General features: G+C 54.6%; 3 protein-coding genes across 6 annotated transcripts in view; 1 reads left to right on the top strand and 2 right to left on the bottom strand.

Annotated features, from left to right (window-relative positions):
* Positions 1 to 6263, bottom strand: part of ETFA (electron transfer flavoprotein subunit alpha) — a 29903-nt gene extending 23640 nt beyond the window's left edge. Inside the window, exons 1-2 of the mRNA XM_031616359.2 lie at positions 6138 to 6263; positions 205 to 363 (exon numbers count right to left, since the gene is read on the bottom strand). Coding sequence (XP_031472219.2) covers positions 205 to 363; positions 6138 to 6242 — 264 coding nt within the window. The 5' untranslated portion in view covers positions 6243 to 6263. The remainder of the gene's footprint in view (positions 1 to 204; positions 364 to 6137) is intronic.
* A 6349-nt stretch (positions 6264 to 12612) lies between these two features.
* On the top strand, positions 12613 to 16456 carry ISL2 (ISL LIM homeobox 2). Its single transcript, XM_031616353.2, has 6 exons — positions 12613 to 12758; positions 13536 to 13725; positions 13831 to 14081; positions 14213 to 14496; positions 14582 to 14752; positions 14834 to 16456. Exons 1-6 carry the CDS (start codon positions 12701 to 12703, stop codon positions 14948 to 14950), a joined length of 1071 nt encoding a protein of 356 aa, XP_031472213.1. The 5' UTR covers positions 12613 to 12700; the 3' UTR covers positions 14951 to 16456.
* Positions 16457 to 16503: 47 nt separating this feature from the next.
* Positions 16504 to 18184, bottom strand: part of SCAPER (S-phase cyclin A associated protein in the ER) — a 144117-nt gene continuing 142436 nt past the window's right edge. For all 4 annotated transcript variants that reach the window (XM_090148678.1, XM_031616350.2, XM_031616351.2 and 1 more), the window contains one exon: positions 16504 to 16842. In XM_090148678.1, coding sequence (XP_090004804.1) covers positions 16748 to 16842 — 95 coding nt within the window. In that variant the 3' untranslated portion in view covers positions 16504 to 16747. The remainder of the gene's footprint in view (positions 16843 to 18184) is intronic.

Here is an 18184-nt window from a genome sequence, read left to right as displayed (position 1 = left end):
TGATATTCTCCCTTGTGAAATGAAAACAATACCCACATTTCCACTTCAGAAGAGAAGCAGCTCAAGCGCAGCACATTTCCTGTAGATTAGCAATTCATGGCACAGCTCCTTTTCACCAGATTATTATTCAAGCTAGCCAAGATGCTACCACATAGAATTCCACTGCATTCATTAATTCAGTCAAATGGAAACAGAATTTCCCACCTTGTCACAACTGGTCCCAGCAACCAAACAGGAAACTTCACCTCCGAGACGTTTTGCTGCAGTGACCGCATTGAGTGTAACGGGTGTAAGAGTCTCATTGTTGTGTTCTGCTATGACCAACGTGCTCTGAAACCTCTGAAACTGGTGCAGCAGCGATGCCTTCAAAGAGAGAAAGAGAGAGGAGTTGAATACTTTGCATTTAAATAAATAAAACGTTCCTAGGAGCATTCAATGCTTTCAGAAAGCTATCAGCTATACAGATCGTCAGCTGCTGCTGTCAAATAAAACAGAGTACATCTAGATCATTTCTATTAAGTAGGCAGAATATTTCAGTACTATTTAATAGTTATAAGGAATGTACAGGCTTGGTTGATTTCAGCACAGCTATAGCATGCAGCTTTTCAACTAAAACCTTCACAGGAAAAGAGTGAACAGAATTCAATGTGAGCGTAACATTCAGATATTTCATGGCTGTAGACTGATACCCACATGAGGATTAGACAGGTGAGCATAAGATCCCAGGAAATCAGGAGTAAGCAGTAGTTACTTGTCTTACTGATTTATTTCCCCATATGTTTTAGGCAAACTCCCTGTTGTAATCAGTTATCTGCAACAACAAAACAGGAGGTAGTATGTAGCAGGATAGCAATAAGCATCAAGGGCTCCCAGTCTAAAAACAAACATGCTAATAATCCTGCTGAACAGCACCAGGTTCAGATGTAGATAATCTGTTTTCCTTCACAACATAAGATGCTACTGACCACTCAGCTACCACCACAAAACACGGGTGCTTAAACAATCCTTTTCACCAACTCACTGTCCAGACTAACACTAAGGTAGGGATAAAGCAGGGAGATAAATACTAACAAAAACTGAAGACTGGACAGCACTACTTCAAACCTATTTTCTAAGGGCATTTCCACTCACAACAAATACGTGCACACCAAACATTTAAAGCAGAAAATAAAGCTTCAGAAAACCTGAGAGCTGAAATGTGGACATGGACTTCAGCCATGCAAGGCGTGTATCATCGGCACAACAGACCTCACAAAGAGAAAGCAAACCCAAGGACTTCCTTAGGACTCTTAGGATAAAGATATAAATAAAAAGGTACATTTCCACAGAATAAAGACCATAATTTGTCTTTTTTTTTTTAAACCAATAAGGATTCTTGTAGAAGTACTCTGCATTTCATCTCCTACGCTTAAGGCTACTTGTTATGATTAAAGATTCTAAGAACACTTGAAGCCAATTGCCAGTAACAAAGTATTTATTGCCAATACAGATCAGACAGCATATTTTTGATTAGATTTTGTACATCATTTGCAATAAAAGAGATGAGGTTTGGTCACCATTTGAAGAATAAATCCATGCTTCTGTGGCAAACAGCTCACTTTTTCAACAACTTACAGTCACGTCACAACTAATTACAATTAAACCTGGGCAATCGAGTGCCTTCTCACAAGCACACCAGCTTACCATGAAGAACAGGACAGTAACCACATGAGAGTAGGACCAGGAATTTATTTGGACACGGATGGACACCAGGCACCCATGCTCCCTCTACAGTGAAAACATCCACGTTTCCTTTCTGTGGGCAACTCCAGACAGCAATTCAGTCTGCAGTAAAATAAACACCTACGAAGGAAAAACATCTGGAGTTCTCAGCTCCTTCCCTCCTCCATTTACTGTAGAGCAAACCTGGCCTCTGGCTTCCAGATGTTTGAAAGATGGTGAGATTAACCCAAACCTTGGTGCAGGGTACCAAAGGATTCAGTGAATCCATCATCTTCTCAAATCACCCCAAGGCATCTTTCTGCCCCCCCCCACTTGAGAAACGCAGCAATGATTTCCAAGCAGAATACAAAAACCTTAAATATAATCACAGGAATTGCAGACTTTGTGCAAATAACCAGGACTACTCACTGCTCCTGTCCCAGCCAAACGTTAGAGATCCAGAGCACACCTGCACAAACCCATGCCTAAGGCCTACAAGCCACACACCCACAGTGCTCATCCAATTTGCACAGGTGTTCATAGAATACAGAACAGCTGAGCTTGGAAGGAATCTTAAAGATCAACCAGTTCCAACCCCCAGCTGTGAGCAGCTGCCACCCACTACATCAGGCTGCCCAGGATCCAACCCAACCTGTTCTTGGCACCTCCAGAGATGGGGCACCCACAGCTCTCTGGAAGGCTGTTCCACTGCCTCATCGCCCTCTGAGTAACAAATGTCTTCCTAATATCTAACTTAGATCTACCCTTCTTTACTTCAAAGCCATTCCCCCTTGTCCTGTTACCATCAGACCGTGTAAATAGTCAGTGCTCCCCCTGCTTGTAAGCTCCCTTCAAGTACTGGAAGGCCACGATGAGGTCTCCCTGGAGCTTTCTCTTCTTCAAGCTAAACAAGCCCAGCTCCCTCAACCTTTCCTCATAGGAGAGGTGCTCCAGCCCTCTGATCATCTCAGTGCCCTGCTCTGGACCCGCTCCAACAGCTCCACATCCCTCCTGCACTGGGACCCCAGGGCTGGACACACAACTCCAGATGGAGCCTCAGAAGGGCAGAGCAGAGGAAGAGAATCCCTTCCCTCTCCCTGCTGCCACCCCTCTGTTGGTGCAGCCCAGGATACTGTTGGCCTACAGGCTGCAGGAGCACACTGCTGGCTTGTGTCCAGGACTCAATTTAGGACACTGTTGCTCTCAATGAATTCTTCTCCCAGCCTGTACTCCTACCTGGGACTGTCCCGACCCAAGTGCAACACCTTGCAGTTGACCTTGTTGTACTTCATTAGGTTCCACTTTTCAAACCTTTCCAGGTCCCTCTGGATGGCTTCCATTCCTTCTGTCATATCAACTGCACCACTCAGCTCAGTGCCATCAGCAAACTCACTGTGTGTGTGCTCAATCCCACTGTCTATGCCATTTATGAAGATGTTGAAGAGCTCCCATCCTAAGACAGAGCACTGGGGGTCAGCCCTCATCACCAGCCTCCACCTGGGAGCCACTGCCAACCCTCTGGCTGGAACCACTCAACCAACTCTTTATCCACCAAACAGTCCAGCCTTCAAATCCATGTTTCTCCAATTTAGAGATAAGGATGTGGTGCAGAACCATGTCAAAAGCTCTGCAGCCTGCTCACAGCAATGCTAATAAAATCAAACACATGTTGGACTTTTAGATCACCCATGCAGCACACAGAGGTCCAGCACTTCTTAAATACAAATGTATTTTATAGTATACAAGCACTACATGTACTAACCACAAAAAGAAATCATAAACAAGAGTGTCATAAATCTTTCCTTACTGCTTGGTAGGATTGGTGACTCAACTGCCTCCACAGTCAACACTGAACTGCCCACATTCAGTCTACAGATAACATCTTCTCAGCTGTAAGAGCAAACTAGCCAGAGAATAACACTTTAAAATTGCTTAATAGGAATCGGGTATCTCATACAGACCCATTAGCACTGGAAAGAAAAGAATCCTAAAAACAGACTCAAGAGGCAAAGGTTTGGGGTGGCTGCATTCCCGTATAACAAAATAATGCCTAATTCAATTAAAAGACACTCCCACAGCTGAAAAGCTTAAATAAATACATATATACATAGTTGGCAAGCTCAATACAATGATGGAGACCTGGCAATAAAGTCGATACTTGTAGAGCTTCTGTAACCATCTGGCAACAGAAGAGGTCTGAGACACAGCTACTGAACTCCAAGGAACACTAGCTGGAAAAATAACACTGAAGTCACCTGAGCTGAAAAGGAGCTGTAACTGCAAGAGAGAACAGCAAAAGAAATTAAGAAAATACTTAAAGATTTATTTAGGAATCATAATCAAGACGTGACTGCAAAGGAATTGAAGCAGCAAAAGAAAGCCAAAGTAAAGAAGTTTTCCCAGATGCACCCCACACAAACTGTTAATAAAAATCAAAGCAAAGCTATCTGCAAATACAGACAAAGCTACTGAAAGTAAACTCAAGATAAATGACCTCGCTAAAAAAGGCAGCCACCTCTCTGAGCCACAAGTGACAACTGAAGGACAGATACAAACTGTTCTACAACCTACAAACGCAACCCAGCACTTCTCCTGCAAGGTCATCATTTGTTGGAGCGTTCCAGGCTATTAAATTCCATTTACCTGAATTCCCTCAGGCCAAAAACAAAAATAAAAACCCATCTGTTCATCACAATATAAGCACACACACACATACGTATGAAATAAAACGCACTGTCTTCAGAAAAATCAGGGAGTTGCGAGCTCTGAATGAATGAAGAGAAACCAAAAGACTCAGCAGCAGTGAAAACTGGGTCAGCGTCCCCTAAAATACTGTAAAATGGTATTCTTAAATGGAGAGCCACAGCGCCCTTCACTGTCACTTTTTTTTCTTTTTTGAGGAGCATGGAATCGAGGGTGATTGATTCACTTCAGTCTTGAAGCAGCCAAGACTAACACTGCTTGCTTGCCCTTGGATGGCCTACCTGCACAGGCTGAGTGACAACCAGGCACAGATTTAGAAGGTGATGGCCTCAAACTGCTGTGTGATGTCATGTGAGGAAGAGGAAAAAAGACTGGAGGGACACATATGTGTTTACAGTGGTAAAAAAAAAAATAAAGAATAATTTTAAGTGAATACATAATCTGCTATTTTATAGAGGTGGGAACCTAAAGATGTGACCTCAAGACAATTCTGATCACCGCAGTTTAATATCATGACAAGCTGACATTTCAGTATCCCATACAATGCTATTTGCCATCAGATAACAAGCACTTGTATCTATGGTAGTTCCAACACACATCTAGTTTGCCAACAGCACATTCCAATGACTTTTGGGCAAAACATTCCAAAAAATGACTATGCTTTCTACTAGAAATGATTTCTTAATGTCTATCTTTGCTCTTCCCAACTATCTGCCTTGTAATTTAAGCCCACTAATATAACTTTATTTGCACGTACCACTGAAATGGCTTTCTCCCACATCTGCACCAACTATTCCTGTACTTGTGGACCTGTACCTCTCAGTCCTCCTTTCATTAAGGATGTGCAGCTCTGACCTCTTCTTACTGCCTACACCTTACAGACCTCAATGATTGTGTAGTTCCAACCCCCTGCTGTGTGCAGGTCGCCAACCAGCAGCCCAGAGCCACATCCAGCCTGGCCCTGAATGCCTGCAGGGATGGGGGGCACCCACAGCCTCCTTGGGCAACCTGTTCCAGCGTGTCTCTGTGTGAAAAACTTCCTCCTAATATCCAACCTACACCTCCCCTGTCTCAGTTTAAAACCATCCCCCTCATCCTATCACTACAACCCTCACAAGCAGCCCTTCCCCTCCTGTTCACACGCTCCCTTCAAGCGCTGGAAGGCCGCAGCGATGCCTCCCAGAGCCTTGCCTTTCCCAAGCTAAACACCCCCATTATATACGTATATAAGTACACAAGCACACGACTCCAGGTGCACCCAGCCGAGCTCACGCCTCCAGGATCCACAGCCCTGCGCACCACCCGCGGGCGGCAGCGCCAGCAGCTCCCTAACGGAGCGCAGCTGCTCCTCACGACGACCTTTGCTCCAGCGGGCGCGGGGCCGAACTCCATGACCAACAGCTGCGCCCTCAGCGCCGCGCACCGCCGGCGCTTTTCGCCCTTGCTTTAACACCCGCTGTGCTTCAAAGCGAGTAACGCTGCTTCACGGCGGACCGCAAAGCCGCCCCTGCGCTCACCTCGCCGTTCCGTTCGGTAACGCGAGCGGTGTGACGGCGCGGCGAAGGGCGGCAGGGCGATTAACTGCGGCTCGCGGGGCTCCCGGCGCCACAGCCTCCCCCAGCCGCACGGCAGGCACCGAGCGGCCGCGAGGACCCCCGCACGCACCCCGCCCTCCGGGTTCTGCCCTCAGCTCAGCAGCCGGCCGCGCCGCGCCGACCCCCGCCCTCACTCACCGCCCTCCTCACGCCGCGCGCCGCCGCCGCCGCCCGCAACATGGCTCCGCCGCCCCGCTCGGCCGCCGTTCTCGCGAGAGCCGCCGCGCCGCACCGCTTCCTCATTGGTCGCGGCGCGAGGCCAATGGGCGGCGGAAGAGAGCGCCCCCCCCCGGCGGCGGGACGGGTCGAAGCGGCGGCACGGGGAGGCGGGGAGCTGAGCGTCCCGAGCCCGAGCTCCGCGCTGCACCTTATCCCGAGCCAACGGAACAACGCACAGCGGAAGCCTTTACACGTGAAGTTCGTCCAGATCCCTCCTACTGCGCCCTGCGTGGCCTAAAAGAAAAGGAACTGCAGCAAAACGAGGATGCGAGGAGCATCCCGAGCAGCACCGCCTGCCCTGCTCTTCTTTTTCAACGTGTCTCATTCATTAAAGCCGTGTTAACGCGTTTCATTCATTGCACGGTGTGTTCAGCTCCAAAAATGAGCTTCCAGCTTATAGAAGGAAAGGGACAGCGCGTGTTGGGGGAGAGGAGAGCAGCCGCCTGCACCTGAGCCCAGCGCAGCACCACGCACTGGAACAGGTTGCACAAGGAGGCTGTGGATGCCCCATCCCTGCAGGCATTCAAGGCCAGGCTGGATGTGGCTCTGTGCAGCCCGGTCTGCTGGTTGGTGACCTGCACACAGCAGGGGGTTGGAAATCAGATGAGCATCGTGGTCCTTTTCAACCCAGGTCATTCTATGGTTCTGTGACTCTATGATCTCCTCTGAGCTCGTGCTTGTTGCCTTGGTGCTGTGAGGTTTTCTAGAGCAAACAACCAGGAGCATCTCCATCCAAACTGACCCGCTTGCATCAGAGCCCAGAATGAACTGATTGCTCTGCAGTGGATGGGCACAGTGGTGCAGGCAGCCCCCAGCCCAGGTTTCTGGGCGTAGTGTCAGCAGCCTGGAGGCACATCAGGCTCCTGGTTGTATTTTCTGTCTATAATTTTAATTTAAAGCCCTCAGCAACGCTTCAGATGTGTGTAATCTTTATTGAACCTGGCTTGATGCGGATTATTCCCTGAAGCACAAAGGAAGTCTTTATCACGTATGGCCACTGTTGGAGGAGCTTATAACTGTAATCAGCTGGGGATTATATCAGCACGATCCATATTAGCTGAACGGTGGCAAAAAAAAAAAAAAAAAAAGCTCTTTTTTTTATTATTATTATTAATTTGGCCTTCCCACCTCCAGCACGACAACAATAAAAATACTAAAACTGCAACAGGTAGGTGCTGCCAGCACCAGACTCATCATCCTGCCACTGGGCAGAGGATATGACTCTATTTGGAAAGAAAAATGAGCCCTTAATTAGTGGAAGCAGATCCATTTATAGTGCATTGTTATCCAGGATTATTTCATTAGTATCTGCTGACCCAATTTCTGTATTTGAAAGGGAATTACATTTTTTCACACTCTCGGGGTGGGAGTTAGTATAGTAGTTGTTCTATAATAATGCAGTTGTTCTAACTTAGAACAAAAGGCTTGCAAAGGTGTCCCTGCCCTGGGGCCTCTGACAGAAGGAACGTGGAACAAGAGCCATCACAAAAGTGTTGCCACATCTCCATCAGAATCGGATTTTGGTTCCCTTCAAATACATAATTCCTAATTAAAACATATGGGATCCAGCTAATACAGCCTCACAGCTATGGGATTTAGTGAAGGGGAGGAATTTATTATTATTCTTATTTTTATTACTGCTATGATGGTCCCCTCTGGCAGGGGTCATCCTCAGCTTACTCCTCCCACCACCACCAGGCAGAGCTGACTCAGGTAAATTAGAAGAGCTTCATTTGGGAGGCTTCTCCACCACACGAAAGGATTCGCCTCCTAATCTGTCAAAATCCAATAAGGTTAAAGCAACTGCAACCTGCTTAGGGCTCAGAGTGCAGGATCTGCAGCCCAAGGCCAGGCAGGTGCCTGTGGGGGGTGGGAGACAGGGTGACAACCTGTGTTGGGAGAGCTCTGCTGCTGAAATACTCTGTGCCTGAGTGCTGCAAAGCCCTTCCCCATAAAGGTGGGGCCATTGGCATGGGATGGCACTGCTCCCCACCCACCTGCCACAGACACAAGCCTGACATTCTTGGGTTCCTTTGGGGTAAAACCTCAGCACAGGTGTAGCTTAGTGCTCTGCCCAGATCACCTTACAGCCACCCACCCACATCTGCCACCAGCACTTTGTCTTACAAGTCCCTCCGTGAGCCCTCAGGTGAGCACAGCACCACCAGCCTTACCTCCAACACAGGGTGCAGGGAGGAGCATTCCATCAGCAACACCCCAGCAACCATCCATCCCTGCAAAGCCACTGCTGACAGGTGTTTCCCCTTCTCTGCCACCTCTCACTAACCATTTCCAGGTGCTGAGCAGGTAACAAGGGCGCGGTGATAAGCCTGCAAGCTGGCAGTGCTCCCCAAGTGCGAGTCAGTGAGTGAGCAAGAGACAGCCCTCCTGCCAAGGACAGGCAAGGAGGGATGTATACAGGCACCTACAGAACATAGGGTGGGCTCTCAGAGCAGGCAGCTCCTGCTGCACCATCCTGCATGGATGGATGGATAGATGGAGGGAGGGAGGGAGGGGTCCCCTGCATAGCACTCCTCTCCACCCTGCACAGTGCCCACTGTGATGCCCTGCATCCCTCCTCCTGCCTCACCTCCTTGCTAATGGCAGATGTGTGTAAAATGCACCGTTGGGCTGTATGGCATTATTTTTTAAGCAGGAGCTGCTTTCTCTGCCCGTCGTGCTGCTGGGGAGGAACCTGGACGGGGTGCTGGCAGCAGCACAGCACTCCTGCAGCAGCACCTGGGGGAATGGCAGCATAGAAAAAGGAAAGTTGCTTTTCCTTTCTTTTCCTTCAATCCAGCCTCAATAAACCTGCTCTCAGAGCTTTGAGACCTGCTTGACTGCGGGCACCTCTGTGAGCGACCTGCTGCCCATCCCACCTGGTGCCAACGCTCCTCTCAGCCCCATTTCTCAACTCCCACATCACAGCCACCGCCCTTCACCCGGCGGAAAATGGCACAAGATCCCAAAAATGTGAACTCAATTTGCACTTCAGTGAAAGTAGGGAGGCAGCAGGACGGCCTCGCAGGGATCTGGGCAGCCTCTCCCATGCTGGCAGGCTGCATCCAGACCAGACGCATCTCTGAGGTCGCCCAGAAATCAATGGGCTCAGTGTGAGGGGAGGAAGAATAACACCAGGCCGAGTGCAGGGCCTGGTGCAAAGGGAGTCAGACGAGGTGGTGGGATGAGCCCACGAGCTTTTTCTGCATCCCTCTTAGCCAGAGGGGACGGGGTGGCAAGGACTCCCTTTGCCATTCTACCACGGCTGATTCTTAATCAATAGCAGGGCTGGCAGCGGCTCTTGTGCAATACCACTTTCTGCAGAGCTGGGCCCTCTTCCCCTGCAATGCTCCCAACCCCTGCTGGTCTCAGAAGAATTGAGCCCAAAGCTCCACATAGCAATTCAAATGCATCACCAGACATTGGGCCACCGGGTTAACCGCTGTTTAATTTCGTCACATTTGTTTGTGAGTTATGTACGTGCCTTTCTTTTGTCAACATCTCCTTTTGAAAAGGATATTGATTTTGTTTTCAAAGGCCCTCGAAAATAAAATGAATGGCTACATTCTAAGGAAGAGTCATTTTCTCAACAGCTGTAAATAATTTATTGTTCGCAACCCACCCAGATCAAAAGATACTTCATCAACTGATGTGGCAAAATCTGGTGCAAGCTGCATTTCTATTATCTCAGATCCAATTAACCATTTGGAGCAGACTAAAACATAACTAGATCAATCCAGAATCAGATTAATAACCAATCCATAATCACATTAATCACAATCTGTCCATAATTAGCCATCAGATAATCCCATCGGACAGGAGGTGACATGCAGTATCCCATTATCTCATTAATTATCTATTTTCAGTATCAGACATTGTCCCCAAACCCGAGGAAATGTTTTTAAAGGAAGAAAGCCCAGGGAATATTTTGGCACGTCCTCCCCACCGAAGACCCAAAGAGTTCAATGCTGAAGTTTTAGCACCTTTGCTTCAGCGTATCCTGCCAGAGCCAAAGCCAGGGCTGAGAGACGTCGTGTTTTTAAATAAAATATCATAATCCTAGGGAGATGGATAAAGAAAACATTTGTTTCATGCGGACAAGTTTCCGAAAGAAAAGAAAACCCTTCTTCAAAGGTTTTAATGGTAACATGATAACAATAGCTCTGCAATGCTAAATCTTACTGCAGATGGTTCCTGTCCTTTTTTGTAATGTAAGTGAAATTGCGTTCCATCTGTTTTAATTTTATAATGGACTTAATCCACGGCTGGCTCGGAAAGAATCGCCATTCACTGCCTTTGCAATCTGCTGCAAACAACAAAATTGTCACCGTTTCCCCTTTCTAGAGGCAACTCGTGTTTGTATGTGGCAGCACAACCCGGAGAGCTGTTATACAGAGAGCAGCTGTGATGCCAACCCCCCGCACGACGGCCGGCCCCAGCTGCCCCCAGAGCTGCAGAGGGGAACCGGGGGCAGCAGGGAGCGTCATCCCGAGGGAGGGCATCGGGCTTCCACTCACGGCTCCCCAGCAATGCCAGCCAACCTGTTTTCCAAGCCATCAGCCCCTGTTCGGGGCCGTGAGGTGCTGCTTTTGTGCCTCTTGGCGTTACCTGCACTCGCTGCACACCTCTGCAGGAGGTCCGGGGCTTTTGGTGTTTTGGTGTTTCCGCGGCAATTGAATTCTCGGGGTTTTCCAGCGCGCTGCCCCTACCTGCTCCCTGCCCAAACCCCGCCTGCCTGACCACAGCCCCTCCTGGGCTCTGCCTGGTGCACGCTGGCACAGGTGAGCCTGGCAGGGCAGGGGCGCTGGGCTGGCCCTGCTGTAACCTCTCCTGCTCTCCAGACGGTGGGAGGTTTGGGTGAGCATAGAGAACCTTGCCCTCGAGTGGGGAAAGGAGCGATGCAACACGCACCGTGCCTGCAGAGCCGCCGTATCCTTACATGCGCCTCGTTCTCCTATAACCCCGACATTTCATGTCTGCATTTTGCCAATAACACGCAGATACTGACTCACTCCGGCCCCCGACACCTGCCCCTCGGGGAATGCCGCAGTGAAAAGCCGGCAGCTCGCCGTCAGAGCCCTCCGCACCACCCGGCTCTGCTCAGCACCCCGGTGACGGGCAGCAATCAGCTGCGAACCCCACGGTGCCGCTGCCATGCGGCCGGGGGATGCGCGAGCACCGGCGGATCGCTGCTGGAGGCGGGCAGGGATGCCCAAATCCCCCGGCTGGAGGATGACCTCAAACACCGCTGCTCTTCCCCCCGCAACTCCCGCACAAACGCACGACGCGGCCGCTTTCAGCATCTCGAAGCGGGGGGTGCGGGTCAAACAGACGGCCTCGGTTAGCCGAGTCCTCCTCTCCCGCTCCTCTGCGGTGCCACAGCCGAGGGGTGCCGGACCCACAGAGTCGCTCTCAGGTCGGAGAACCCATCTGCTCGCTCCGCAGCCTGGCCTCTCCGAGCCGCATCCTTCCGCACCCGCGCAGGTGGACCCGCGCCCGTCACACGGCCCGCAACGCACGGAGCGATGGGGAGACGACGGCACGGCGGGGCGGGCGGGCGCGGAGCCCCCGGGGCGGCAGCGATTCCGCCGTGCCGGGGTTCTCAAGGAGCCGCTCCTGCCGCCGTGCCGTAAAGTCTGCGGGAATTTAAAACCGAGTCAGAGGCCGCTGGAGTGCTCTGCTTATTGCTCCGCTAATGCACAGAGAGCCCGTGGAGACTGGGGGAGGGGGGATGAGTAGAACGGAGGAAAAAAAAAAAAGAAACGCGGGAGGTTTCTCTGCCGGAGCACGGCGGGATCAGGTGCACGGAGCCGCCGCAACGCGCGGCTGTTCCCGCTGATCCCGGGCGGCCGCTGTCGGGAACGGCCGCCCCGACGGGGCCGACGGCCGCGAACGCGAACGTCGGGGCGGCCGCCGGTGTCCGGCTCCCGACAGCATCGCCCCGCAGCGAAACCTGGAGCGGCGGCAACGAAAACGGGGACGGGAGGCGGGCGGCGAAGTGGAGCGCGAAGAAGAGAGAATTAAATTCACGGCGACAGCGAGGACGGGGAATAGTGCGGGAAAGAGGGAAACGGGGCACGCGGGGAACGCGACGCCACCGCCCGTCCCCCGGGGCCGCCGCCGCCGCGCCCTCCGCGCTCCGTGACGGGTTCGCGATGCCGGTGCCCGGCGGAGCTCCGGGGAGATCCGCGCCGCTCCGCGCCCCGCCGCGCGCCCATTGTTCGGCGCGGCCAATCCGCGCCCGCCCTCCCCGCGGCCGCCAATCGCCTCCGGGGGCCGCGCGGTGAGGTCAGCGCCGCCCCCACCCCCCCCTCCATTCCACCTCCCCCGCGGCCGGTGCGCGCTGACATCACGGCGCTGCCCGGCGGGGCGGGCCCGGGGGGGCGGGCGCGGCCCCCGCCCCGCGCGGCGCGGGTAGTGGTGGAGCGGCGGCGCCGCGTCCCGCATCGCGCATCGCCGCCGGTGCGCACGGGGCCGCCCGCATGGTGGACATCCTCCTGCCGCGGCCGCTCCCGAGCGCCATGGGGGAGCCCGCTAAGAGTAAGTGCCGGGGCGGGAGGGCCGCGGGGCGCCGCGGTGCCGTCGGGCGGGCGTCTCGCTGACAGCGCCGGGAAGGGCCCCGCGGGCGGCTGCGGGCTGGGCGCCACGGCTTTGCGGCGTCTCCCCGCTGCCCCTCCGGCCGCGCCGCCGCCGCGCTCCCCGCGCCCGCTCCGTCCTTCCTTCTCGCGTCGTTCTTTCGTTCCCTCTTTCTCTTTCCGCGTTTCGGTTTTCTTTTTTTGTTTCTCTTTCCGTTTTCCTTTCTTTCTTTCTCTTTCTGTTCTTCCGTTTTTGTTTGGGGTTCTTTCTCTCTGTCTGCCCGATGTCCCTTTCCGTTTTCGTTTGTCCGCTTTCCTGCCTTCGTTCTCTCTTTCCGTTTTTTTTTTTTTCCCTTTGCGCTTCTTTCTCTTTCTGTCGTTCCGTCGTTAGTTCTTTTCTATTCGTTCTTTCTTTCCGCCTCCCTCTCGTTCTGTATTGGTCTTTTTGCGTTTCTGCGTTTATTTCCACTTCCGAGATTCCACTTTTCTATCTTTTTCTGGGTTGATTTCCTACGATTTCCCCCAGTCAACTTTCTCCTCGGAATTCCCACCGCTATTTTCTCTCCCGTCGTGGTTCTTTTCTTTCTTTCCCCGTTCCCGTCCGTATTTCTCTCTTTCTTTCAATTTTTGTTTAAAAAAAAAAAAACACCCAAAAAACCCACACAACCCAAACCCCAAACCTCCAAAAGAACAAAGCCCCGCAGCCTCCCCCCGCCGCCCGCTGACGCCGCGGGTCCCGCAGGACGGCCGGGGCTGGCGCTGTGCGCGGGCTGCGGGGGCCGCATCCAGGACCCGTTTCTGCTGCGGGTGTCTCCGGACCTGGAGTGGCACGTCGCCTGCCTCAAGTGCGCCGAGTGCGGGCAGCCGCTGGACGAGACCTGCACGTGCTTCCTGCGGGACGGCAAGGCCTACTGCAAGCGGGACTACGGCAGGTGACCCGCTCGTTCTAAAACGAAACGAAACGAACCCGAACCGAGCTCGGAGCCCCTCGCGGCCCCGCGCTCCCCGGGCGCTGACGGCGCGCCGCCGCCCCGCAGGCTCTTCGGCATCAAGTGCGCGCAGTGCCGGGCGGCGTTCAGCAGCAGCGACCTGGTGATGCGCGCCCGCGACCACGTCTATCACCTGGAGTGCTTCCGCTGCGCCGCCTGCGGCCGCCAGCTGCTGCCCGGGGATCAGTTCTGCCTCCGGGAGCGCGACCTGCTCTGCCGCGCCGACCACGGGCCGCCCCCCGACGGCACCGCCGCCCGCGGGCCCCGCAGCCCCGCGCCGCCGCCCGCGCACCTCGCAGGTACCGGCACGCAGCTCCGCTGCCGCTCCTCGGGGCTGGCGGACGGGCTGAGAGCCGCGGGCGGCCGTCGGCGGCGGCGCTGACGATGCGCGCCCTCCTTCCCTCCCTCCTTCCCTCTCTCCGCCGCGCAGAGCCGGTGCCCGGACGGCCGCCCGGCCCGCGGCCGCAGTCGCACAAAGCGGCCGAGAAGACCACCCGCGTGCGGACGGTGCTGAACGAGAAGCAGCTGCACACGCTGCGGACCTGCTACGCCGCCAACCCGAGACCCGACGCCCTGATGAAGGAGCAGCTGGTGGAGATGACGGGGCTCAGCCCGCGCGTCATCCGCGTCTGGTTCCAGAACAAGCGCTGCAAGGACAAGAAGAAGTCCATCCTCATGAAGCAGCTCCAGCAGCAGCAGCACAACGACAAGACGGTGAGCGGCCGAGCGGGGGGTCGGGAGGGGACCGAGGGGGAGGGGGGGAGTCGGGGCGCCGCGCTGAAGCGCCGCGTGCCCGCAGAGCCTGCAGGGCCTCACCGGGACGCCGCTGGTGGCCGGCAGCCCCGTCCGGCACGAGAGCGCCGTGCAGGGCAGCGCGGTGGAGGTGCAGACCTACCAGCCGCCCTGGAAGGCGCTCAGCGACTTCGCGCTGCAGAGCGACCTGGAGCCGCCCGCCGCCTTCCAGCAGCTGGTGAGCCCCGGGCGCGGCGGGGAGCGGTGCGGGGCGGGGACGGGCGGGCCGCCGCGGGGCTCATCGCCGCTGCTCCCCCAGGTCTCGTTCTCCGAGTCCGGCTCTTTGGGCACGTCCTCCGGCAGCGACGTGACCTCGCTGTCCTCCCAGCTCCCCGACACCCCGAACAGCATGGTGCCCAGCCCGGCCGAGACGTGAGGCCGCCCGGCCCCCGCCGCCGCGGGACCTCCGCATGCCGCGCTCCCTGCATGAGACACCCGGCCCCGCGCCGCGCCCAGCGCGCCGGACGAGCGCCTTTGTCTTTTAATTATCCCTATTTAAAACCAAACCGAACGTACCTTGCCGACGGCCGAAAAGAGCCGGGATTCTCGCTGCCTTCACCGAAACGGAGAGAGAAAGAGAGAGGAGAGCCCCCGCCCCGCTTATTTCGTTGCGCGGAGGTTCGGCGCTGCGGATTTCGATGTTTCTTTTTCCCGATGAAAGCGGATTGCCCGGCGCGGCGCCGGCGCTTCTTCCTGGCCTGGAACAGAAACGAAAACTCGAATCGAAGCGAACGGAGGACGGAACCCCGCGGCCGTCGGGGCCGCCTCACGCCGGTGCCTCCCGCAGCGCCGCGGAGCGGAGACGGGGCGGTGCGGCGGGACAGAGCTGCCGGCGTTAGCGACGGACGGAGGACGGATTGTTTGAGCCTTTAAACGAACAAAAGTAAGTTATTGCTATTTATTGTCAGAGTCAGCGGTTGAATAGTGGGATTAAATATTTTGGACTTAATAAAAACAAACGAACAAAACAAAACAAAAAAAGAGGAAAACGAAAAGGAAGGAAAGATATTGCAACGGAACGGAGCTCCGGGCGGGGCGGGCTCAGCCCGCAGCGCGGCTCTGCGGCATCGCCACCCGCACCGCTAATCGGCTCCGACCGCAGCCCGTTTATTTATAGCCGGGAGGCGGAGCGCGGCTTTCCCTTTCGGGCAGCGCCCGGGGCCGGCCCGCACCTGCCGCGATGCGGGGCTTTGCCGCGGGGCTCCCCTTCGCACACTACGTTCCGTTCTCGCCGGTAGCGGCTCCTCGCCGTCCTTCCTCCTCCCGCACGCTCCGGCTCCCCGCCTCTCCCTCCCCTCTCTCAGCCCGGCCGGCCCTCCGCGGCCCCGACCTTTCGCGTTCCCGGAGCCGCCGCGGTGCGGTGGGGCGGTGCGGTGCGGAGCTCCGGCCGCGCGGGGACGGCCGCTGCGGGGCCGTCGGGCTCACGGGGCGGCCCGGGTTGCGAGGGGAAGAGGGGGGCTGCGGTAGGGCCGCCGGCCCGGGGCGGGTGGGAGGGATCCTCGCTTAACAGCGGGGCTCGGAGTGACCAGCGGGGAGCTTCGGCTGCCCGCAGACCGGACGGAAAATCGGGGCGGCCGAACGCCGTCAGCCCCGGGCCGGGCCGCTGAGCGCACAGCGGGCACCAGGGCGGCTCGGGGCGGGCAGCGCGTGGAAGAAAGCTCGAGGAGACGGCGGCTGCTTCACAGGCTTTAATTGCGGTTCGTGGAGATTTTACCCCGTTAAGAGAACAGCACAAGGTTGAAAGGAGCGTTATTAAAGTCTTATCGAAACGTTGAAAATGTGCGTGGTTTACAAAATCCGCGTTACGCCGCCACGAGTCGCCACTCAACTACAACCGAAGGTTCCCCACGGCCCGTTCTGACCCCGGTTCCCCCCCCCCCCCCCCCCCAGAGCCTTTGCTCACAGCAATTCAGAGCCCAGCACACCACAGCCAGAATAAGTTACTTTATTACAGATGTACAGAAGGCATTTCTGCTTGCAGTCTCCTCTCCGCAGCTCCAATGCCTGCACACCGCACCGTAGGAAGGATCCGGGACGTTGGGACACACGACTGAAATCAACTCCAATTATCAAAATTACAAAACAGGACTTGAAAGTATCTACATTGCTGGGGATATAAATAGTGCAAATTCCACGTATGTACAGCAGCGGTGGCGGTGTGTCGGCGCGGCCGTCAGCGCCGCAGGAAGAACTGCCGGGCCTCCTCCCAGCACTGCCGGGGGAAGCGGTTGGGCAGCTCGAGGGAGTCCTGAGCGCAGAACCGCTTCTCTGTGGGAGACAGAAGGTAAAATTACCCGGTTATTCCCTCTTCAGAATGATGGCAATAAAACAAGAATAATGAACAGGCGGCCAACTCCGGCCAAGTCACGTCCTCACCCCTCCCCGGTCCTCACGCCACGCAGGGAGGTGAGCGCAGGGCTCTGAGCCCACGGCGTTCGGTGCGTGCGCCCATCCTGCCCTGCATCCTCCTCAGCAGCTGCTCCTCAGCCCCCAGACCCACAGCTTTCCCATGAGGACAGCAGGCTGCACACACGTGCCAAGGTTTGCGAGGCCCAACCCCGCACCGAGCAGTGGAGAACTCCCAAGTTCTCTTTTAATCATGGAATGGCCTGGGTTGAAAAAGATCCCAATGTTCATCTGGTTCCAACCCCCTGCTATGTGCAGGTTGCCAACCAGCAGACCAGGCTGCCCAGAGCCACATCCAGCCTGGCCTTGAATGCCTGCAGGGATGGGGCATCCACAGCCTCCTTGGGCAACCTGTTCCACTGCCTCACCACCCTCTGGGTGAAGAACTTCCTCCTAATATCCAACCTGAACCTCCCCTGTCTCAGTTTAAAACCATTCCCCCTCGTCCTATCACTATCCACCCTCACAAACAGCCGTTCCCCTCCTGTTTATAAGCAGTGTTTTTGCTCCCCTTTGCATTTTGGGGGGATGCTGCCCTTCACACTGGCATGACAAAATAGATAAAAATAATCCTGCCTATGCTGCTATTATTATCTCTGCTTTTTGCATCTGGGGAATGTTTAAGAAATCACACTCTCATGTCACCACGTAGTCATCTTTGTTTAAAAGCTCATTCCATTTGAATAATGAAAATAAAAAGCAGTTCCCTGCTTGGACTTTAGCTGTTTCTCAAGCAGATTCTCATGCAAACACATTAATTCTGGAAAGTTTGTTTTGCAGACATTGCACGAGGCTGCCTCAGACTGGAAGGGAGAATGCTGACAATAAAAATCACACCATACCTACCTTTATTTTGCGATGTATTTTTAAAAAAGCTTATGACTTAGAGCTACAACCATTCCTCCCCTGCCAACACCACCCCAGCAGTGCAGTGGTGAAACTCTGCCCACTATAAGGGAAAAACAGGAGATGCACTTCATGCAAAACGTGGGTGACTCCAGATGATTTTCCCACCAGCATACTGCAATTTCCCATCTGTTTAACGAGCAAAGAGCTGCCTTAGCTGAGCGCCTCCCAACCGGCCAGCATAGGTGGGTTAGCTGTGTTTTATGCAATATTTACAAGTGAGAAAATAATGCAACTCTTCTGCAGACTGAAAAACTTTGTGGAATAATTACAGGGCAGTATTTTACTGATTTCTGGC

Source organism: Phasianus colchicus, chromosome 12 (genome assembly GCF_987193195.1).
Source record: "Phasianus colchicus chromosome 12, bPhaCol1.hap1.1, whole genome shotgun sequence".
NCBI classification, from domain to species: domain Eukaryota; kingdom Metazoa; phylum Chordata; class Aves; order Galliformes; family Phasianidae; genus Phasianus; species Phasianus colchicus.
The sequence above is the reverse complement of the archived record's forward strand: the minus strand, read 5'-3'. Positions and strand labels throughout refer to the sequence as shown.

Coding starts and splice junctions, on each gene's coding strand:
- ISL2 (XM_031616353.2), top strand. CDS start 12,701: ATGGTGGACATCCTCCTGCCGCGGCCGCTCCCGAGCGCCATGGGGGAG. Junction 12,759..13,535: donor CATGGGGGAGCCCGCTAAGA/GTAAGTGCCGGG, acceptor CGGGTCCCGCAG/GACGGCCGGGGCTGGCGCTG. Junction 14,082..14,212: donor GCCGCCCGCGCACCTCGCAG/GTACCGGCACGC, acceptor TCCGCCGCGCAG/AGCCGGTGCCCGGACGGCCG.